This window comes from Alosa alosa, chromosome 14, assembly GCF_017589495.1.
Source record: "Alosa alosa isolate M-15738 ecotype Scorff River chromosome 14, AALO_Geno_1.1, whole genome shotgun sequence".
Classification (NCBI taxonomy): domain Eukaryota; kingdom Metazoa; phylum Chordata; class Actinopteri; order Clupeiformes; family Clupeidae; genus Alosa; species Alosa alosa.
The window spans coordinates 25,942,131-25,965,802 of record NC_063202.1 but is presented as its reverse complement, the minus strand read 5'-3'; the positions used below and the strand labels follow the sequence as shown (position 1 = coordinate 25,965,802).

General features: G+C 45.8%; 1 protein-coding gene across 1 annotated transcript in view; it reads left to right on the top strand.

The window, feature by feature from the left end:
* Nucleotides 1-23,672, top strand: part of prtga (protogenin homolog a (Gallus gallus)) — a 35,231-nt gene that overhangs the window by 5,666 nt on the left and 5,893 nt on the right. Inside the window, exons 3-14 of the mRNA XM_048262152.1 lie at nucleotides 8,187-8,331; nucleotides 8,438-8,571; nucleotides 8,843-9,139; nucleotides 9,303-9,462; nucleotides 9,947-10,194; nucleotides 12,010-12,174; nucleotides 13,316-13,621; nucleotides 15,128-15,316; nucleotides 21,904-21,999; nucleotides 22,181-22,367; nucleotides 22,623-22,750; nucleotides 23,371-23,541. Of these exons, the coding sequence (XP_048118109.1) occupies nucleotides 8,187-8,331; nucleotides 8,438-8,571; nucleotides 8,843-9,139; nucleotides 9,303-9,462; nucleotides 9,947-10,194; nucleotides 12,010-12,174; nucleotides 13,316-13,621; nucleotides 15,128-15,316; nucleotides 21,904-21,999; nucleotides 22,181-22,367; nucleotides 22,623-22,750; nucleotides 23,371-23,541 (2,226 nt within the window). The remainder of the gene's footprint in view (nucleotides 1-8,186; nucleotides 8,332-8,437; nucleotides 8,572-8,842; nucleotides 9,140-9,302; nucleotides 9,463-9,946; nucleotides 10,195-12,009; nucleotides 12,175-13,315; nucleotides 13,622-15,127; nucleotides 15,317-21,903; nucleotides 22,000-22,180; nucleotides 22,368-22,622; nucleotides 22,751-23,370; nucleotides 23,542-23,672) is intronic.

Below are 23,672 nucleotides of genomic sequence, written 5' to 3'. Positions count from 1 at the left end.
TTTTATACTCATCCCATGGATCAACATTCTGCCTGCAGGATAATTGCTAGAACATTCCAGCATTAAAACAGATGATGTGATATTTATGAGCTGGACTGTACTCTTGGCTTGACTGTTTGACCTGGCTAGAGCAGGACGAGATTAGAAACAATGGTGTAGTTGTGAGGCTGGGGCAAAGATATCACGGCCCATGATTGAGGAGCTCAGGGGGTGAGATAAGAGCTTTGGTGGGGAAGCCTTCTGCCCCTTTGGCCACCCCACCCCCTGCCGCCTACAAGGCAGCGAGAGGCCAAAGTGCTCATGGGAGCCACTCTTTGTTTGGCCAGCTCGGTGACCACTGGGCTGTCCTGGAGGCTTTAAGCCTGGTGCCGGCTGGTCAGTGATTGATTTGTTGTGCTTGTCGGCATTGCATTCTGCTCTGCTGCTGTCAAGAAAGCGCATTCTTTTTCAGGAGCCCTCATTATTTATTAAAGGGGGGAAAAAGACAAACGTGTGAGGTCAGTGCTCTCTGAAGGCCTTATTCAGGGATTTGTTTGCCCCCATACCTACTTAGTTATGCAACTAGCAAAATATAAAATGTCTTCTGGCATGTTGCAAAGGCATTGAATAGATTGATCATCAAGAGCCATTTGTTACTACATGGAGAGATGAGTACAGCAGGACCATCGACTCGCTTGGTGATATTGCCATAGACACTATGCCACACTAGACAGTGAATGAAAGATTATGTCCTTTTCAAGCCCACTGTAAATTGTTATTTCCTTCGATTACATGATTTATTGGTCAGCTTTTACCAAACATTAATTTGTGGTAGTTTACCAATGGCTTTCACACTCAGCTCTGTGATATCAGCTTACTGATCGCTGGTATTTTGTTCTCAGTTAGATGGTGTTACCATTGAGGCCCTTCTCCATCACCTTAGGGTTCTGGAGATTGAGAAATGGGTGTCACCTCGATCACTGAGCGCACTCCAGTTTCACATGAGCTGTCATGTTAACTGTTTCCTGCCAGACCCAGTAAGAGAGAATTGATGTGAAATTACATGAACGTATGAAAGCAGCACTCATCAATGTTCCAGAAAGGTTCATTTTCCCATTGCTTATTGGGTTATGGATGAGACTCAACGACGGGACTTAAATGTATGTATAGCTTACAGTGACGGCCAGTGGTGCATCAATAATAGATGTGAAAGAGCATGCTTAACTGTCTGATGCTGGACAGAGAGTTTCAGTGCATGAAGAAAGTGTGTTCATGCCCAGGTGATTGATGTGCTACCTCACAGAGAGTCCCTACTAAACCAATGGAGAATACCTGGCTACCTCAGTGTTCTCATTACAGACTGGTCTTCTGAAAGGCAGCTGTCAGTTACTTCAACGTTATCCCATCACGGCTATACAAAAGGCTGCTTTTCACTCGAAGGCGTTTGGATACAGTTTGGTTTCAGTCCCTTTTTGATGAGAAATAAAGTTTATTCACTCCCTCACTTCACTCATTTCACAGGTCATGACTCTCAGGTGAAGGAATACAAAATAAGCCTGTAAAACATGCTACAACACCAATACAAGGCAATGAAGTACAGCATGAGTTTATGGTGATGAGTGTAAGGTGGTGGTGTGGTGGCAGGTGAGCCCATGTTTTCCTGCAGGCTTAAAGCAACACCAAATAACTTTTCCTCTGTCGCACGCACGCTATTTGTTTACTCAGCTCTGGGTTTGGAAATAATGATGTCCACAGACAAGGTAGAGAAAGTTGCATGATTTTATGAAAGTATAATGTATTGCAGATGCAAGTCAAATTTGTAGTTTCTTATGTCTCAATCCATCGAACTACAGATCCGCTACCCGATCTGGCAAACTTACATATAATGCGGTTATAGCCGATAGAGGGCCGCTGGGTTTAATGCAGAAGTGCCGTTCACCCTGTTACGAGTTGATGAACCACTGAAACGATTTTGGAAGCATTATTTTAAGGTACAAAAAACTCTTTGGTGTTGCTTTAAATTTCTACATGAGTACAGCTCTGCCCCTCACTGGTCTGGACACACTCCACTGGACAAGCCTCTCCTCTGCTGCCCATCCTCCAGCTTGTTTCAATCAGGGCTGTGTAGAAACAAACACAAGCAACGGTGACAGGAACAGGAACACATCCTCTCCGGCCACTTCCTGAGTTTTAGCACATCTTGGAAGGCCTTGGTGGTGGTGGCCTGGAGCGAATTAGCAGTGTAGGACGTACTCAGCCGTTTTACCTGTCAACAGACACTCTGGCTACTCTGGTCCTGAGAGGACTCATAACAAAAGAAGAACCAAAGAGTGCAATAGACAAATAAACAGGATGCTTGGCTTGACCCAAACAGGCTCACACAGCTAACCTGTGTTAGGAAGGGGATTGGGGGCTATAAGGAAGGTCACTTAGGCACATGTCACTTATGTTTCATGTACAGGAGTGCTAGTAAGTGTAGCGAACTTATACTTGCGCTCACACATACTTTTCCTGGGGACAGAAATGTGTGTGTGTGTGGTTGTGAGAGGGGATTCATTTGCTGCAGCCATCCACTGTGAGATTCATTACCATGACAATATCTCACCACACACATAAAAATGAATTAATTCCTAGAAGAGCCATTTGGCATTTCCCACCTAGTGCTGTGATGAAAGATGCAAAAATGGTCTCAAATTGAACAGAGGTATTAGGCCTGTAGTTGCCTCTGTTGTACTCTTGTCATGAGATAGTGTGTATTTCCTGAAAGTTATAAACTTCATCTCAGCTATGGTGCCTAGTCTCTTTCTTCATGGGCTGAGAAGGCCCCCTTAAGCTATGGAGAGCCATTGGAGTGACCAGGGAAAAGGGGGACTGAGAGCTGGCCCCTGACGTCTCCAAGGGAACCTTTGTCCATGTTTGACCTGTCCACTGACCCACTGTTAAGCGAGCTGCTGGCTGCAGAAAGGCCGTCTGTCATGGATACGCAGGGATGGCAGCGGGGTGTCTCACCATAAAACAGGGGTAGATTCAGAGAGGTATGGAGAGAGTAACAGACCCACTGAAGGAAACAGAAAACAGAACATGCCTGCCAAGCCATATCGGTTTTGCTTGTGTTACTTTTGCATTTTTTAGTCAATATGGTAAAATTCCAGGGCCATATTACTGATTGTTTGCTGTGTTAGTCATTGAGTATAGAGAAAAAAAGAGAGAAAGAGATGTACACAAGAGGGGGTGATAGAGGTCAAAACCACATCCACAGAAACAAACTAAAATAAAGCTAATCTACAGACTGGATGTACACGAGACCTGGACTAAGGCGACCTGTACAAGTTGTCCAGTGCTGTGCAGCCTTGGTAATGAGGAACGATTTAGAGAGAGGCTGTGGGATTTCTGAGCTGCAGGAGGGCACTTTCTGCGGGGCCTCAGGGTTATTGATGGGCCGACTGCACAGCAGAGGGCCAGCAGGCTCTGCTTTGCGTTGGGGTGGCCCTGCATAGCCTTGCCTGGATCAGCCCAGCCCTGGCTAGGATTTGTGGAGGTCAGAGGTGAGAGGTGAGGTCACCAGAGGGGGCAGATGGCCAGACCCTCTTTACGTTTTGGTCAGGAATCCATAGGCATCTGTAGTTTGAAAGCAGGGCTAGGATGTCAGCTCGCTAGTGTGATGTACAGTAGTAAACCAGAATGACTACGCACTTTAGTAGTATTTCAAATGGGCTGTTCTTAAAGCTTGTGTTAAGGACATCAGCAGAGAATCTTTGTAATGTGATCCCCAGGTCCCCCCAAGACACCAATGAAATAAATCTCATGCAATGCAGTGCATGTGTCTTATTTTGGAGGGGGGGCTTTAAAAACTAATCCTGTGGGTGATTTAATGCATGTTGAGGTGAAGTCCTCTAGAAACCATTTTAAGACACAGTTAGGTCCTGAGCCTACATGCCTTGCCTTTCCTGAGTATTTACCCCCCCCTTTAAAACGTGAAGCCCTCTGGTTTTTATCTCCCTGGCAGACAAAAGGTCAGCTGTATGTTTTTGCGTTGTTCAGGGCCAGAGCACTGACCATTATTGGGAGGGTTTTGTGGATATCACAGTAGTGCTTAGTTGTTGGTCAATAATCAATATATGTCCTGCAGTTTCCCAATCCAGCATATGCTAAGCAGCAGACTGCAAACAAGTAGCCAGAAAAGGAGAGAATTCCGGGAGCTCATCCTTGTTTTGCCCTAAGGCCTTCCCTGGCTGGGAAGCCTCCTCGTCACGGTAGTTATGCTTTGCAATGGATTGGAATGTGTTTGATGTTGACTTGAGTCTTGCTCCCGTGAGGAACGTTGAGAAGAAGGCCTCTTGACAGGACAGTATCCCCAGGTTCCGTCCTCTGAGCTGGAGAGAAACCGGTGGGACTACAGTTAGTCCCCTGCTGGTCAGAGGGTGCATTTCTGTCCCTCTGCCGTAGCCGGCATCCCCACATCAAAGTTCCGCCACAGTGGGGCACACTGTTCCAGAGCTACAAGAGACTCAACAGCTCAGAACCAATTCAATTAAAAATGCCCAAAAGTGGAGAGGCTGGGAGCCCAGTGAAAGGGAATTGGAGCGGTTTGTCTCCCAAAAGAGATGGACACAAAGGAAGTGACCTTTACAGCAATGGGTGTCAGTAGCACAGGCGAGGAGCCCATTAGTGAAGCCCTTCCCTCAAGCCCTCTGCCTCAACTCAAAGCAAATTCTCACAGGCATTTGAGGCCTGAGCAAAGGTAACAGGCGCTAAACGAATATCCATCTGAAGGTGCAACGTTCACACGGGTGAAAAGCAAAGAACCACCATCTCATTTCAAATGGCAAAGGTGAGCTGAAGGAGAATTCCCTCTGCATGCTTTCCGAGAAAGGATGTGGAGGCCCTCTATGTAGCTAATGATTCACTGGAAGACTAGCCGTGTGGCCACGGGGGATATCCTGCTGTTCAGCATGCCAACACCTGGCAACACAAGTTACATAGCAGCATTCATCACTTTCAGAGAGGCCAGTCCGACCTTCAGCATGCCTGCAAAGAGTTAGCGCGCCCTTTGGTTGTTGTCAGGATCAGCCTAAGTGTTTGTCAGTGATATAGTGGGAGTTTCGTTGAGCCTGGTTCTCTGGTGCTTTCTGCACTGAGTGTGTGTATGTGCACCAGTGTTGTGTTTGTGCTGAAGTGTCAGTGGAGCTGAAACAGGGCAGGTGGGTTATGGTTTGTGCTGAAGTGTCAGTGGAGCTGAAACAGGGCAGGTGGGTTATGGTTTGTGTGAAGGACGTGGAGTGGTCTCCTACGCGAGCCGCCTCTTCTGGCTGCGGCTGGACACTGTGTGGCGGACAGCAGAGGCCGGGAGGCTGCAGGAGCGCCGTGCTCAGTCTGACAGCGAGTGCCTCTCATCACTCTTTCTCAAACAGCACGGGGACATGTGTTTGTTTGTACTCGGCCAGGCTGTTGCGCTGCACAATCGGAGAAACCGCAGCTGTTGCCAAAGTTATGTACCCTCGAAAAGTAAGGCCAATCAGGTCTTGTGTGACTAAAATAATGTACAAATCCTGTGTGGTGTGGTGTTTTGAGATGCTCTTGTTTGTGCCTGAGTCTGCTCTGGCTGTCAACTGTGTTTATGTTCATGTGAATAGGCTACTTGGATTTGATTACTGTATGCCATAATTAAGTAGATGTTATCAAGCCTTGGGGCTTTTTGTAAAGACTGCCTAAGACCTTCCCTAAATGTGATTTATACACAGGCCTAAATAAGAGGCAGCACTGTCATTGATTTCTTTTAACAAATGATTGACCTGGGGCATCTTTAGGAAGGGAGGGGGAGGGTAGGAAGGGAAGAGGCTGACCTTAATGGCTTTTATGGGGGTTTTACAACTCTGCCCGAAAAGGCCAGAGAAAACCTCCATACCGCAGTTTGGGCGGTATCCTCTCAAACTGATATTGAGCTGTAGTAATGTATTGTATGTTTAGAGGGACTTGAAAGGCCTCCCTCTTCTGTTTTTAGCCAACAATATCACCTTGATGGAAGACTGGGTCCAGAGGAAACTCTTATCTGTAGAATGCTGTTTGGAGAAGTGTCTCTGTGCCACATTAAGGAGTAGCTGGAGGACAGCCTCTCTGTGTTGTAGACTATTTTGGGTTCTTGATTCTGTGGACTATTTTGGGTTTTTTTTCCATTAGGTAGGTCCAATCTGGTATCCCCTAGCACTACTGCTTGAAATAATATGATATTATAATTATCAGACATATGACATGATGACCTATTATGCACCAGACCTTTGCAGATAAGTTGATTTGACTGAACTGTAATTGTTATCATTACCATAATTGTTATCATTACCATTACTTAACAAACAACACAATCTGGCCTTTCTATCCTTTGCAAAAAAAGAAATACAACAGTAATAGAATTAGTAAAAGTGTCTCTCTCTACACCCCCCCTCTCTCTCTCTTTCTCCCACTCTGTCAGTGTCTGTGGGTTGGGGGGTGGGGGCAGTAAGGAATTAGTGCTGGTGAGGTTTGAAAAGGGGAACAAGAGGATTATTACCAAAAGGACAGTGTTCCCTCTGAGGCGTTCCACATGTGATGGGGCCTTTCATGCCCGTGTGTTTACACAGAGCAGCTTGGGCCCTTTTGGTTCCTGCTGGCCATTCGTCTCCTCGAGCTTCAGCCTTCACTCATAGTATCACCTTTCACTGCAGCCTGCCTCTGCCCACCCCTGCTGCAGGATGACCAGACCAGTCATCTCCATACAACTCTCTCTCTCTTTCTCTCTCTCTCTCTCTCCCCTTCTCTCTCTCTCTCTTTCTTTTATTGTCCTAAAAATAAAATAAGAGTGACAAATGAGAGTGACAGAGCCGTCAGGAGATTAGACAAACTTTGAGTGGATCCGAATGCATTTTAAAGGTGAAACGGCAAGATTCATTAGGAAAGCTGCTGTTAAACACACCCTGTGTGTCACTCAGTAGTGAGGGTGAATAAGGAAATCCTTTGGTGCTCTAGTGTTTTCGAGAGCCTGGCAGGTGTGTGCTGCCAGGTCCTGACAGCCGATCCCTCTGGCTCTGTGCTCGGCTGAGGTGAGGAGTTTATTAATGAGATTAGCAAGGCTGTGGCCTGCTGTCTGATCAGAGCCCACTGAGAGGGACTGCCAGAGGGGTAACAGCTAACTGTTCACTATCGGGTATCTGATTTGTGTTCTGCTTCTCATTTGGGTGCGAGCCAAGATATTCTTTTTTTTTTTTTGGTTAGTGAGAGATTTTGTACACTGGGAGAGAAGAATTGGCTTTGGGCTTGTGAACTAGTCTACATGAGAGAAAACACAGAGGGCTTACCTGTTGCTGCTGGCCTATTAAATATGTATCATCTAACAAACCACTTCCCTGACAGCAAGAGGCTGAGGTCAAAAGACACATTTGGCTCTAAGATACAGCACAAGTAGGGTCTTGCAGATTATGCCCTTGTAATGTATGCCAGATTGTGTACAGACTTTAGGTGGACGGTATTCAGAGTCAACCTAAAGTTGGAGACCCAAAATGGTAGTTTGCCTACATCTTATCTTATGACGTAAAAATCTTCAAGTTGCCAGATATGTCATAATGTTTTAAATTACACATAGTTCTGAACAGAAATTTATTCAGATTTTTTTTCACATAATTTGTATGATAGTTGGATAATTGGCTTTGACCCTTACACAGTTCGAATTTTCCTCATCCAAGATACCTTCCAGGGCGATGATGTATTCATTCATTTAAATAGAGTATTGATATGATATTTCTGGAGGCTCAGTAGTGTAACTGATTTCCATAAATGCCATTGACTGGAGATTTAACCGTAAGTCTTTTTGATGCGGAGGATTCTGTTGATGGATTGGAATACATTCAACCTTGGCGATCACATGATGCACTGAGGACACCCTGGACACAAGTCCAGAGCTAACATATGAATGATGACCCATAGACCCCTATAGATCCATGCGAGTACACTGAGAGGGTGTCCATATGAGTAATCACATAAGCAAGGTCCCACTGACATAAAATGGATGATGATCCATATTTAATCTGATGTGTATCCAGTGTGTGGGAGAGGTGCGGGAGATGTTTCAATGGATTGTGAGGTGGCCAAACAGCACTGTTTCTGTCATTCTGACATTTACATGGTGCCCAATTACCGGTATTGTTGACTGACAGTTTGTTCCATCTTTTCTTTTGTAGATATTTACCCTTTTACAATCCAGCCAACATCAATTGTGGTCACAGAGGGGTCTGTTGCTCGCTTCTCTTGCAAAATCACGGCGAGTCCTCCCCCTATCCTCACCTGGGAGTTTAACAGAGTCACCTTACCCTTGGCAACAGAAAGGTTTGTCCTCCTTTTGCACTGGTTCTGCTTTTGTCAAGTACACGTAATGGTGTTTCTTCCTTCCAGAGGTCTTTGCAGAAAGGTTAATGAGCTTGTCTCTGTGCAGGATAACTGTACTGCCCACTGGAGTGCTGCAGATCCAGGGAGTCGATCAGAGGGACGCTGGCAACTACCGCTGTGTGGCTACTAACATCGCCAACCGTCGCAAGAGCACAGAGGCTACTCTGACTATCACTCCAGGTGTGTGTGTGTGTGTTTATATGTGTTCGGGCCTTATTGAATATGATTAGGTCTAGAACTCCTCAAATGAACTTTTGGTGGTATTTTTTCTTAAAAAAACAACAACAAATGATGTAGCTTTCTGGAAAAGTATATAGATGTTATGACTATTTATATTACTAACAAGTTTTATAACCTTGACATAGAGGTTATTAACTTGGCATTACTGTGCCCATAGATCATTACCTAGCTTGGTTGAGGGTGTGACAGTGCTGGTTTTAATGTCCCACAGCTCCCAGTGCCCGGCTCCCCCAGAGACCTCGCATTGTCGCTGGACCCCAGAACCAGACGGTGTCTCTGCATCAGAGCGCCATACTGGAGTGCATGGCCACAGGTAACCCCAGGCCGCTCATCTCCTGGAGCCGAGCTGACCACAAGTCCATTGACGTCTTCAAAACCAAGGTGCTGGGCAGCGGCAACCTCATGATTTCCGACGTGAAGGCCCAGCACGCGGGCGTGTACATCTGCAGGGCCACCACCCCTGGCACCCGCAACTACACCATCGCTGTGGCCAACCTCACTGTGCAAGGTTACTGTGCTTTCCCATTCTACTCGCATTTCATAGATATATCACCACTCCTCTTTGTAACTGTGTGTAAATTGCCATTATGTTAGTCACATGGAAGAGATTGAAATTTTTGGACATTTTGCTGGCTTATCTCTAATGCTGAAGAGAATTGTTTGTGCCTCAGCTCCCCCTTCTCTGGTGGAGTGGCCTGAGAGTCTGACCCGTCCTCGTGCGGGCACGGCTCGCTTTGTGTGCCAGGCGGAGGGGGTGCCCACCCCCCACATCACGTGGCTGAAGAATGGCGAGCGGGTCCACTCAAATGGAAGGATCAAAATGTACCACAGGTAGAGCCCTTCCCTCCTCTCTCTTGCTCTCAGTGAAGGTCTGAAATGTCACATTTAGTGTTAAATGGTACAAATCACAGCCGCCGTAAGCCATGCTCCACTGCTTCTTTTTTGATTGAATGGTGTTCATTCCCACGTAATGGGGAGAACAGCGGGAGCTCTCTCCTTTGGAGGGACTATCTTGTGTTCTTAAACGAGCTAATTTGTCCTCGGGAAACTCTGGAACAATTAAATATTTATCAGCTTGTGCCTCCAGTTAGATGAGAGGAGCTTGAATAATTTACTTCTGACTAATGGCATTTTAGTTGATTTCCTCGCTAATTTACCCCTTTATGGTTGCGCATCTGTCCCACTTTGTTAGTAGATTGCATTCTGAAATAGGAAAAAAAGGAGCTGTAATTGCTCATTGTTCTGGACCATTGGTTTTGTACATGACCGTGTGTGTGTGTGTGTGTGTGTGTGTGTGTGTGCGTGTTCCATTCAGCAAACTGGTGATCAATCAGATCATCCCTGAGGATGATGCCATCTACCAGTGCCAGGCAGACAATGACCTGGGCTCGGTGCTGTCCATGGCCCGACTCATCGTGGTCATGTCCGAGGACCGGCCGAGTGCGCCCAGGAACATCCGTGCCGACACCGTCTCCAGCTCGGCCATTCTGCTGGCCTGGGAGAGACCTATGTACAACTCCGACAAAGTCATCGCCTACTCAGTGCACTACATGAAGGCAGAAGGTGAGTTAATGCAGCACAAAGTAAATAACCAACGAGCTAAACAAAACCCAATGGGAAACATTTCCTAATGGTCTCCTCCTCAGCTCTTTTGATGAAAGTGTATGTTGATATGGCAGTATTGATGTAAAATATATGTGGAGTGGGTGAGATTAATGGACTTTGTAGCCCCCGGGAGTTAACAGTTAACACTGCTGTGAGTACACAGAGCTCCCACTTCCTCCTTGCCCTGAAAATGGAATGTGGGAGATTGGCCATCTGTTGTTAATAGTTGGTTGCTGGGCAGAGGTCAAGGGAAAAGAATGACTACACCACCAAAGCTAGAGGAATAGCTTTCGCCACCTCTAGTGCTTACAGCTGCCCAAAAATGGTGCAGGATTCTACCCACTCCAGAATGTGAATTTGTAGTTTGATAGAAGGATTCCTTCCAGGAATATATTTAATCCTTATGGCGATTTTAGAGCCGTGACCTTTGCTGCTGTTAGAGTCTTTTGTGCTTCCCCTGTGCCAGTTGAATAGTTATTGTTGATGAGAGGCAGGAAGAGTAAAATGAACAGTTAGTGGTGTGTTTTGTAAAGTCATTCAGCTTCCTGTGCCCAGTCCCTCATATTGAAAGCTTTTGAATGCAGAAGAAACACCTGTCAAGCTATGCCATAGTAATGGAGGGAAAAAGTCAGAAAATCAGTCTCTTCCCCTGATGAATGGCTGCCTTCGTAAGTGATTTTGTTCACTTGATGAGAAGTTAGTAGCACATTTTGTTCCTGTGCCATAGAAAGCCTAGTCGTTTAGACTGACAAGAATGGGCAGGACACTACACTATGTCTCTGTTGTCATGGGCAGAAAACATCGGAAATAAATGGGCGCTCCATTGAAGGCAGGAACTAATTAGCCACTGTGTTGAAGTGTGCTAATCCTGCACTGGAGGATCTCGGAGGAGGCACAGGGAGCGAGCGCTCGACTCGGCCTGGAAGGCCGGCTTTGTCCTGCTCTCCCTTTTCACCTCAAGTCCAGCGTGGGGCTCACCAGGCACATTCAGGGCCCCTAACAAGGCACTCTTCTGTTTGCTCTCAAGGAGCCTGTTTACCAGGTCAGAAATTGGGCCAGGGGGATTCAGTGCATCCAGGCTTTAAGTGACTCCTTTGTGCGATCTTCCCCAAAGTAGGCTAATTAAAGTGTTATCAGGTGCAAGCTGTGGGAAAGTTTGAGTTATGGACATGTTGGTGACTTGGCGATACGTGGACGATCTGACTAGTTTGATTGAGTTGACACCTTTGCTCTATGGTGGCCCACAGTGAGTAGCACTTCTTCAATTTTTTGAAAGAATTCTTCAGAATTCTTAAGTGTGATCATTCAACAAACATAATGAGTGGCTTTCCAAAGTCAAAGAAATTATACATGAATTAGTCTATCCAGAAGGTAGGTAGTTACAGAGTGCAGATGTATCTTCAGTCTCAGTAATCCACACAAATCTCTGTTATTGTGGGGAGGCCTGCTCGGAGTCAGAGGTGAGTCCCTTTCAGGGGCTCTTAATTAACAACTCAAAAACAACGCTCTCATTAACATTTTCAAGAACATTTCTTTCATTGCTCATTTGACAATGGACCATTCATGATTCTTTAACAGATATTGGAAAGCATAAGTGTTTCCAGCAACACTTTTATCATTCACTGACTTTCAGATTTGCTCTGTTGATATGCATGAACAATAACTGTAGAGTCTACTTTCCACTGTATTTATAGGTCACAACATGTGGATGGTGTGGTGAGGGGTAACTGTATGCAGTGTGTTTTGACAACAAAGCCACTCTTCTCCACCCAGGTTTGAATAATGAAGAATACCAAGTTGTCATTGGCAATGACACCACTCGCTATATTATTGATGACCTGGAGCCTGCCAGGAACTACACCTTTTACATTGTGGCCTACATGCCCATGGGAGCCAGCCGCATGTCGGACCACATCGTCCAGCACACTCTTGAAGATGGTGAGTTGGCTCATACACATTATACACACACATGTGCTTATTTATATTCACACATTTCCAAAACATACATGGAGGTTCTTGTATTCAATTTCAGCTAGTTCTCTGTTGTAACTGCTTTACCCACAAAATGATTACTGTGATCCATTTGGAACTCCGGGGATGTAAACTGAGAGTAAATCAGCTGGTGTGGATGTTTCAGTGGAGAGGACTGATAGGCCTCACAGCCCATTCTTTGAAAGAACATATACCAGCTGCCCTCCCCAAGACGCACAACTAAAGGCATGGTGGCCTGTGCTAATGGAGGAGATGAAAGGACTTTTGACTGGTTAAACATTAGGCTGGATGATATGTAGAGACCTGTCCTAGAGTGTTGAAAATACAACCTGTTATTTAACTCCTGCTAAAGGGGTCTGACCTCGCATTTCAAATCATCCTGAGACTCCTGGCCTAACTTTAGACCTTTCACAAGCACATTCCTTCTAAAACAGGGAAGGACATTTATTTCCTTGGTGAATCAATGCCCTGGGTTTTGTTAACGTATGATAGGAAAAGCCCTCTATTTGAAACTTCACCTCAGGTGTAGATATATATTTCCTGGTGTTGACAAATAACTTTATTTATTGGTGGTGTTTAAAACAGCATGCCATGGAGATCAAGGGCACATGGCACAGAGTAAATCATAGAGATCTATATGTTTCTGTCTCATCTCAGCATGGTCCCCGAGTTTCTGACTAAGTGTTGTGTCTATTAGTAGGCTATAGGGAGTGACCTGCCCCTGTGAGGAACAGGCTCACACTTCATACGTGGAGATCTAGTGGCCGCGCTGCTTCTCATTCCACTCGGTTGTCTTAAAGCAGCAATAAGGAGTTTTGGTCAAAAACTAGTAATGTCATGCTGCAAAATCTTTTTTTTGACGCCTTTTGACCTGGACCACAGATCTGCATAGTACATAGCCCTAGGTGGCTAGTTGGAAGGACATGTGTGTTTATTTGTACTTCACAGAGAATGTAGTATGAATGAAAAATGATTTGAAGACACTACTAGTCACAAATAAAACAATTAGCGCTAGTAACTGCTGTATGGTTGTATGGGTCTATGGTGTGTGAGTTAAGACTGACCACCTCCCCTCTGTCCTCCCCAGTGCCCCTGCGTGCCCCTGAGCTCAGCCTCACCAGCCGCAGTCCCACCGACATCCATGTGTCCTGGCAGCCGCTGGCGCCCAAGCTGAGCCGCGGGCACGTCTCTGCCTACCGGCTGGCCTACCGCACCAGCGCCGACAGCACCATCACGCAGCTGGAGCTGGCGGGCCACTTCACACAGCACCTGCTGGAAGGCCTGCAGCCCGACACCATCTACCTCGTACGCATCTCGGCTGCCACCAAAGTGGGCTGGGGGGAGCAGTCTGCTTGGACATCCCACCGCACTCCCAAAGCCTCCAGCACCAAAGGTACACCTGAGCTCCTCTGTGCTGATGCACATACTATTAGTATCAAGTATGGCATACATTTCATTGCAATAGTAAAACACTTATGAAGTCATGCCAATAACATACTGTAGTTAGATTAGTCAATTTCATGCATCTTTTTATGAAGTGCGGTATGAAGTGGGTATTAGTGCTTAGACAATAACCTACAGACTGTACATGTTAAATAAATTGACATTCCTCCCTACTGTGTTTGGCATGTATAGATTAAGCAAACAAGAACGGGCCGCAACCCTGTAAGCTCTCAGCGAAGCGTCCGGTTGACCAAACCATATCGTGCACGTATATGCAAATGCCGGTGGCTTTGAAGTCCACTGAAAGCAAAGTTCATTGTGAGAGAGAGAGAGAGGGAAAAAAACAACACAAAAACAAAACAACGGCGAGTGCCCCCAAACCTCAGTGAGAATAGTGTGAGTCGCCTCTCTGTGTTTGCGTCCCTGGTGGTGCTGTGAGAAAGAGAGAGGCCCATGTGAAGAGCGCGCTCTAATAATCTTGTTAAGGCATTGCATTTGTTACTCGGTGACCTTTGCCCTGCACTGTCAGAAAACATGGGAATGGCCTCAGTCATGGGTCATAAAGAGAGAGACCCCAGCCTCCAGCAGCACAGAGAAGAATAGGGCTGTTTAGGGCCAGAGGGTCTTCTCAGATGGGGGAGGGGGATGCTTCTCTGAATCTCCCTCTAAAAAGAGAGATTTGCATTTTCTAAGGCCTCTCCTGAAAGCCAGGTAAGCGTGACAAGCTAACTGGGAGTCCAGACCACATAGCCTTTTTCTCGTGGTTGTGGGGTCTTTGCTGCCTGTATTTAGCTGACGGTAGATGTGCCTGTTGTAGCTATAAAGAGTCGATGAGTCTCTGGAGAGGTGGAGGGCAGCGGGAGCACGGCCTGTTATTTCCATCAGATAAAGCAGGAGAACAGCTGGGTGGAGACATTCCTAGTTGCGTCAACAAGACCAGGAGCAGGAGCAGGAGTTAAACCTACTCTCAGAGACCTCCACGGCCTCACATTCTTACAATACTTTGGGCTCCTGCATCCACCCTCCGGTGAGCCCCTGCTGATTTTGGTACTGTCCATCAGCTGTGGCTAGAATAGATGCCATGGGGCAAAGTCTCAGCTGGGACGCCAGTTGTGCATTAACAGTAATACCCAGAGGCCAGCTTCATGTTTTATGCGACTGAATTTCAGTTTTTTTTTTTTAATTCCTCGAAATGAATGCCTCAAAAAGAATCTGCCTAAAAAAGCATTTCTAGGCTCATGATCATCAAACATAGTAGTAGTAGTAGTAGTAGCTTCACCCAGTTATAATGGCACCTCTCAAATAAAGCCAGGCTGCTTTTCTCTCCACAAGGTTTAATCAGACACCTAACACACAAACTGTCGAGCTGTAACTGTGACCCAGTGGTGAGTGTGTGAGCTCCCTGATGCAGGAGACGCTGCTGTGAGTGTCTGACTTCTCTCCCTGTGTCCTGCAGTGCCCCTGGCCCCAGAGCTGCTGCTGGAGCCTCTCAACTGTACCACCATTGTGGTCCACTGGAGACTCACCTTGGGCAATGCTGCTGGCATCCAAGGCTACCGGCTCTTCTATCATGAGGAGACCCAGACAGAGAGACCACCGATACAGTTGCGTGCCCACGAGAACCACTACACCATCGGAGGCCTGGGTGAGTGACATGCGTCTCCCTCTACCACCAACTGATCGCTATGGATCTTTCTTTTTTCAGCTATAGTAAGAAGATTTAATCTATTGAATAAACTGTGTTGTGTATCCAGTTTTAGTGTCAAAGAGGAGTTACCCCATTACCCCACTCATGATTGTTTTAGTCAAAAGTACTGTATGTGTGTGAATGCATACTGTGCTTCAATCAGCATACTTGATTGAAATTGAAACTTTGCTAAACTTCAGTGACCCTTCGTCAACCTATTCCGTAGAGCAATTGACCATCTTCGTGCTGAAGAGAGAGGTCATTAGTTTTGCATAGAACAATGGAGGACCCTCCTATCAGGAGAAGCTATTGACAACAAAGAGTGCAGGCCTGATTGATTAAATCAGCCCTGTCATGGGAGATATGTGTCCCATCTCAGGAGGGCCTTTCCCTGTGAGAAGGGACCAGGACTTCCACCCCTCCACATCCCCACTCCCCACTGACCTTTTGACCTCCCAAAACCTGAATGTGTGTCCACCCAGCGGTCCTCCAATCAAACTGTCTGGTCAGAGCAAAAAGGAGGGTCCGGGCTGTCCAGAGCGTGGAGGTCAGCTCCTCTTTGCCCTGGCCATGTGTGCTCAAGGCAGCTCTCACGACTCCAGAACCAGTGGACATCTGACCATCTGTGGTAGGACAGGGTCAGCCATGTGGTCAGCAGCTGAAATGTAAATCAGGGGAGGCTTGGCTGAGCACGGCCCTGCTCTGGGAAAAGAGGAGGAGGAGGGGGAGGCACCCAGGAGCCGTAAATACAGTGTGAATCCTCCTTTTCTCTGTTTCTTCTCTGGTGGAGTGTTTTTGTTATGCCGTGCAGTGGCCATACTGTGAGGGGAGCAGTGAAGACAGGGCAAGGGGAGACAACACAATGCAGGAAGTGAAAAGTAGAGCTCTGATACTGGAGAGTGATTTATGCCATTTTTGTTTATTAATTGAACACTGAAAAGAAATGGTCTGACATCTGAATCAGTCTCTGTCATGGAAAGGGCACTTTGTACAAGTGCCTGAAGCAAATTTATGCTGTGGGAAAACCTGAGAGTTACCACCTGCTTGAACACAAACATACATCTTCTATTATTAACAAGCCATGACCTGGGAACCTAACAGAAATCTTCTCTCTGGTCCATAGTAGGCTTTCAGTGTTCATTAGTGTCGCATTGGGCAGCCTTTTTTGGTGGTCCCTCCGTTGGGCCTGTTGTGTGTGGAGGGTGGTGGTAGTGGTGGTGGTGGTGATGGTGCTATGGTTGCCTCTCCAGGAGAGCCAGGCTGTTATTTTGTGGGGGAGATTTATGATGTGTTTTATGACTGCTGTGAGCCCAGCCATTGGAGGGGCTCTCACATCAAAGCTGCCCATTGTGCTGCTCTCTCATGGCCGCAGAACAGTGTTTATTGGTCAACAGTCAACCAAATTCAGAGCTTTACTCACAGGAACAGTGCTAGGGATTGGCCTGAAGCCTGCAGCCTTTTTGGTGTGGATGGACAAAGTGTACGCACATGCTGAACACTCCTAATGCTGCACAGGATCTAAAGGGGTGGCTCTTGAGGTGTTCTTGTTTAACCATTCAGTGACAGAAATCCATTCTCACAAACAAGATAAGAAGCTCTTTTGAATGTGAAATAATTCCATCATCCTAGTTGAAGAAAATACAGTATTACTGATTTAATGTTTCCATAATGACCTAATTGATATAATTGGAAGAGATAGTAGGAAACGTGTTGTATAGAATCAGAAACCTCTGATTAGTACTCACTTAAATGCTACTTATACTGGGAAGTCTAACTAAAGTGGGTAATGAAAGACGTTAGACTAGACATTTTTATTATATAATTAAATTGTATATGAGATGTAGAATGGATGGTGTGTTAGTCTGTAAAGATCTGTTCCTGTGAAGTGCTGCTCTTTTGCCTTGCCTGTTTGCCTGGGGGTCTCTTTATAACATCTGAATATTTATAGCTCCATAAAGGTGACGGCCTCTCTACAGTAATTGCTTTATGTTAAGTCTCCTAATATAGGGCCTCTTTAATTAAACTTGGGTGTCCTCATACATTTGGGTCAGGTTTAATGTTCATGTTTACCTATAATTAAGTAGTAGTTCATGGCTGTATTTGACCTCTGAGAGGGCATTTTATCATTGATTTTATTTAGTTCAAGTGACGAAGCATGACTTAAGCCTCTTAATAAAGCATGTTGTGAATCCACTCTAATGAGGGAGTAGCGGGTGGAGAACACATTAATTGTTTGTAAAGGTTGATCTTCAGCTAAATCTTTAATGCAGCCAGAATCCAACTGTCGCTCTTGGCCCAGGCGCTAGCACAACTTGTGAGTCATAAATGAGCTCTTGATATTTGTTGTGTTGTGTACGACATTGTGTCCTTTTATAATAGCCTATGAGTTGAAAGATTCCATTAGATCCATTGCACAGTTCTCCTACCCATAATAACCCCATTGTATGCCATTAAAGTGAACCATGTTGAGTTTGCCATGGGCAGTGGGACCTGTGGCTAGTGGCGAGTAAACAGATCTGTCTTGTACAATCTTAGCTCACGGATGTGTCAGTAGCCCAGGCTCCCATACTGTGTCATGTTGAGAGAGAGTGACGTTGCACGTGCTCTGCTCACTCTTTCCATGATGAATGGCTCTTCCTGAGAGGAATATGAGCCTTTGAAGGAGAGCACTGCCTCGGTGGAGGCCTGTGACAGGGTGTCGTTTTCCCTGTTTTGCTTGTTCCTCTCCTGGAGCGATTGGGGTTAAAATACTGCCTGAGCCTGTGGCAACCGACGGACAGGCTGAGATTTATTTTGCCTGCTGCAGGCCATCATATGGAGTCAGTCGTGTTTGTTCCGTTTACAAATCCAGTATTTCATCTTGGTGTCAAAAGATAGATGAGTGATGCTGGGGACATCAATAGGCTTCCCGCTTTCATTTAAACAAATGTTGACTTCACTGGCTATCTGTGGGAAGAGGGGCCTCCTATGTGTATGGGCACAGAGGAACATATTGTTCAAGTAGCTGTGTGTGTGTGTGTGTGTGTGTGTGTGTGTGTGTGCGCGTGCATGTGTGTGTGTGTGTGTGTGTGTGTGTGTGTGTGTGTGTGTGTGTGTGTGTGTGTGTGTGTGTGTGTGATAGTGATATGGCACAGGGGGTTCAGTGTGTGAGAGCACAAGCTCTGCTTTCGAGGCCTCTCGGAGTAGAACAAAGCCCTGACCTCCCACAGGATCCACACATGCCCTGTTAAAATCAGGTGACCACAAACCGTTCAGGAATGTGTGCTTCATTATTTTATACAGTCTATAGTGCTTCATTATGAAATGGACACGGAATTCATCTGTAATGTATTGTAATGTAATGAGTAGTGTTGAATCCACATATGCTAGCTCATATAGGGCCATTAACATCCATTTGACATTATTGCATTAAGGCATATATAGCATCCCGTATCTGTGTGCGGGACTTGGTGTTGTTGAATAGACTCAAGGCTAATACAAACCTTCCTTTGAGAATCCAGTTTATTGTGAGAGGCAATCAGTGCAGGCATGAGTGACTGCAGGGTGGTGTGTGTGTGTGTGTGTGTGTGTGTGTGTGTGTGTGTGTGTGTGTGTGTGTGTGTGTGTGTGTGTGTGTGTGTGTGATGAGGCATTATCTCTCTCTCAGTGTGCATATTCAATACAAAAGAAAAACCTGCCTCTTTTCCTATTTTATTGGCAGTATAAGCAAATAACAATTACTATTTATTGTTGAATCCAAAAATGTTAAGCTATTTAACGCCCTGTGTATAAGTATTACCACAACAACTTCTAGATCTTTGTATCTCTATTTTGACATTTTCTCATAGGATGACCATTTTATACGTACACTTTATGATACGTAAGTCTCTTTGGATAAAAGTATTTTTCTAAATACACCCAAATCTACACCTAAAATTGTTTATAGTTGTCCATCACACATTTGATGTTTTTTATAGCATTTTTCTGCTTGGTTACCCAGCTAAACCCTCCCCCTCATGAGGCTCCACCCACAGCAGGATTTAGCTTGCCCAGATTCCATGTCAAAGGTCACGGCCCAGATGTCATCCCCTCTACTTCTCTCACTGCGTAATTGCCCCAGGCCTCAATGCAGAGGGGCAGGGCTCACTGCTGGGCTGAACTCCCTGACCACTACCCCTAAAAAGATGGAGCATGGAATCGGACATAGTCCCCAGGCATGGAGCTATGGAATGGTGACACTGGGATTTATTTCATTTTTCAAAGAGTCAACTACAGTATTTGCAACTATTCAATGATCCTCCCATATATATTTGCTAGTTTTGTAAGAGCATGATTTTTTTTGCTTTATTTATTTTCTCATTTAAAATGCTAATTTATTATTAATAAATATTTAGTCATAGACAAAGCTGTTTAAAATATTTACAGAAGTATATCTTAAATTAAATAAAATATACATTAGTATTAGTTTTTTAGTTAGTTTAAGTTAGTTTTCATCCATTCCACTCTGCACTAAACTTAAGAGTTTTCCCCCTCTTTCCCATCTGCCTGAAATAATTTCTTTATCTTCACCCAACTAAAGCTGGGGGGTATTCTGGGAGAAAAAAGGACTCAACTCGTATTCCGCACCCATGACCTGGAATTCCTAGGGAGTTTTTATCTGGGCCTGACCCCTGACCCCAGGCTGGCTCCACTGAAGCTTGTGGATCCCTGTCACTGCGTGCTCCCCCTCCAGCCACCCCCTCACCTCCCCCACCCCCTCAAACCCTCCCAGCGCCTCCCTGGCTCCCAGAACACCTAACACCTCACTCTGCCTGTGCTGCTGGGCTAGGAGGCTCAGTTTCCTGCTGCCCAAAAGGTGGCACCTGAGTTGGCGGAGGCGTCAAAGTGACGTGTTTATGAAGCCACAGAGGTGCCCCGCTGTCTATGACGGGGGTTGTGATGCTCATTGGGGCATTTCCAACCACTTTTCTGGGGACAAGCTTCAGAAAGGACATTTGAAATCACTTTTGAGAAATGAGATACATTATTTTTGAATGTGTGTGTGTGACTGAGAAATCAGAAATCATGTCTGTACTGTGGTCTGTATTGAGCACTGCTTTCACTGAGAGTGGGTGAGACTTCAGAGTGATATCCTTGCCACTGTTCCCAATACTCTCTTTCATCTCCTTCAGATCCAGTGTCATGTAGCACTCTCTAGTGGCTGTAATGAACACTACAGGGTAACTTGAGTGCACCGCTCACCATCTGGAAGGTCTCACAAGTTCCAAGTACCCATAGCTATATATCTTTCTCAGTGGGCTTATACTATTTGAAAAACACATATTTCAGGCTTTCAGGCTTACGCAAAGCCGACATTTGTTGAAGTAATTTTTAAGCAATCATGTATGTTTCACAGTGTAGATAAAGATTAATGAAGAAGTTATTGACATTTGTTGTCTCCATGTTGATAACATTTGATGCATTGTATATTCATGAGTTCATTAATATATTTATATTAAAATTGATGGTGGTGATATGTCTTGAGCACTGATGTGTATTTAAAGAATTCACCGAAGCCCTGCTTGAAGTGTCTAATTATCTGCAGCATACTTTGAAATATTGAGAAGGTGAGAGTTCCAGGTTGGCAGTAACTCATTACTTTGAGATATGTTGTGTTTTTTCTGGAAGGTCTCCAAGGTTGCTGTGAAAGCTTCCTGTAATTGCCTTGCTAATAGTACTCTAATGTCTCCCAGTGAAGCCGCTCTGTTTCCTCATATCAGTCACTCTGTGACATGAGTCATCAGGATCAGATTAAGCGTGTCACCCATGTTGTGCCTGTATATTCTTTAACTTCACCTATAAATAAATATGAGCAGGGTCCTTTGTGTTATGTTGTGACGTGAGTTATCTTTTTGAAAAATATACTCCCTGTAACTGCCATTCAGGATTTAAAACTGGATACTCCTATCATACCATGATCTTTTCACCGCAGTAGACAAGAACCAGCAGTGTTTTTCTTTGTTATTTGATGTGATGCTGATATATATATATGCCTTTGAAGATTTTTGTTACAACAAAGGTTTTGTAAGGGCCCTGGCTTTGGATGTGTGACTGGCCGCTCCTTCGTTCCCATGGGGCCATTGTCTCCTGCTGCAGCCCCTCCCCCCTGTCCTCGAGGCTGACTGGGCAGTGACCAGTGGTCAGCAGTGGCTGGGGTGGGGTGGGGTGCAGGGTGAAAGCCACCCATTCTTCTCCCCGCACGCTGACAGCGTGATGGATGGGGTGCTCATCTTTTGTGCTGCTCTGGGTAGGCTTGTGGGGTCTTGGGGTGGATGGCTGTGGTGGTCAAGCGCTGTGAGCCCTCAATGCCACACGGCCCCCTGACCTCCAGCACCCACTCCAATCACACACAGGCCTGAGTCAGCAAACGCCCTGCTGGCCACTCACACACCTCTCTGCCACCCTCACCGTCAATTATGGATCCACACGCTGGGGTCATTATCAATGCATGGAGGGGGATGCTGAAGGCCAAGTGACAGTGTCAGCAAAATGTCTTATGCACGTATGTTTTGTCTTTGAATATGCAGACCCCAGAAAGAAGTATCATGTCAAGCTCCTGGCTTACAATTTCATGGGAGAGGGATACCAAGCAGACCAGACTATTAGCACCCCTGGATGTGTCTGTAAGTTGCTTCTATTTTAGTAATACATTATATGTATCTTATTGTATTGTGTCATGCATTGAAAACATATAATGACACTGAGCTGTCAAGATCACTATGATGATTTTATTCAGTAATGTAGTCAGACAGTGCCATGAACTGTCAGCATGCTGTATCTAAAAAAATCCTCTTTCTTTCCTAGCCGTCCGTGATCGTCTGGTACCCCCACCACCACCCCCTCACCATTTGTATGCAAAGACCAACAGCTCATCCGCTGTGTACCTGCACTGGGGGCGGCCTGCTTTCACTACGGGCCAGATGGTGAACTACACTGTCCGCTGTAATCCTGTGGGTTTACAGAACGCCTCACTGGTGCTCTACCTCCAGACGTACGTGGCCCACACTTGTTTCTCATGACACAGGCAGCTTAACATATCTACATCTCCAGCATTTTAGTTCAAAATGTGTTAACAGGCCTAGAAAAACAATATATCTCATATGTTATATTGTCCATTTTATTACCAAGGCAAATTCTGAAACACCTTGGCAAAACACCATAATGCCATTTCTGTGTGCACCTGAAGTGTGCAGTGTACACCCATGTCATTGTAATCATCTTTGAAACACCTGTCGTGTTTTTGCAGAGCTGAACAGAGTCTGCTAGTACAGGACCTGGAACCCAACACCCGCTATGAGTTTGCAGTTCGTCTCCACATGGACCAGCTCTTCAGTCCATGGAGTCCTGTTGTGTACCAGAGCACACTTTCACAAGGTGAGCATGGAGACCCTCCACCACTCACACGGATTGACCTGTATTATAGGAAAGCCACTCTTTTGTTCAGGGGTCTTCCATTGTTCCCATAATTACTCATGTAGTAAGATCATTGAACCTCTTGTTAAAGTGGACAAAAGACAGGAGATCATCATTGATTGCGAGGTAATCCCATTGTAGGTTGCCACTGGTGTGTTGCTGAAATCAAGAAGCACTCAGATAGTGTATTTGACCTGATTTAGCTAGCTGTTAATGTGACTCTGTCCCCCCAGTATTCACTAAGCTGAGGCTGAAGTGTGGCTTAAGTACAGCCTCTCTGTACTTCCCAAAAGGCCAGAGCCATTTAGTGGATTTACAGAAAAAGCCTCAGCAGCACTAAATTGATTGAGCATGGGAGTGTGCCAAGCATGAATAGATCACAGCCCTCTGGAGGCCTCCTTTTGCACTCTCTGTCCTCCCATCAGGTTTCCCATATCACAGTCGGGTAAAAGCCCATGAGTGTTCTGGTCGTATCAGATTTGAGCTCGGGTTGTGCTCGGTTCACTGCCAGTCCTGCCTTCTCAGTCCAAAAATGCTGTTTTCTACAGTTCTCAAGTCTCCTCTCCTCTCCTCTCCCACAGCCCCCACACAGCCTCCATCCGGAGTGAAGGTGACGCTGATTGAGGACAACACAGCCCTGGTGTCCTGGAAGCTGCCAGATGATCCCAATGTAGCCTTGTCGCACTACACCATCCTCTATGCGTCCCGCAAGGCCTGGGTGGCTGGCGAATGGCAGGTGCTCCAAAGAGAAGGTGAGCCGAGAAAGAGAGAGGGAGAGAAAGAAAGAGAGAGGGAGAAAGCAGTTGCTGGGCAGAGAGGTCTGCAGGGAGCCCTTACAGACCCCTGGCATCAGCCCCCTCTCCACACCACAAAGCCGATTGGA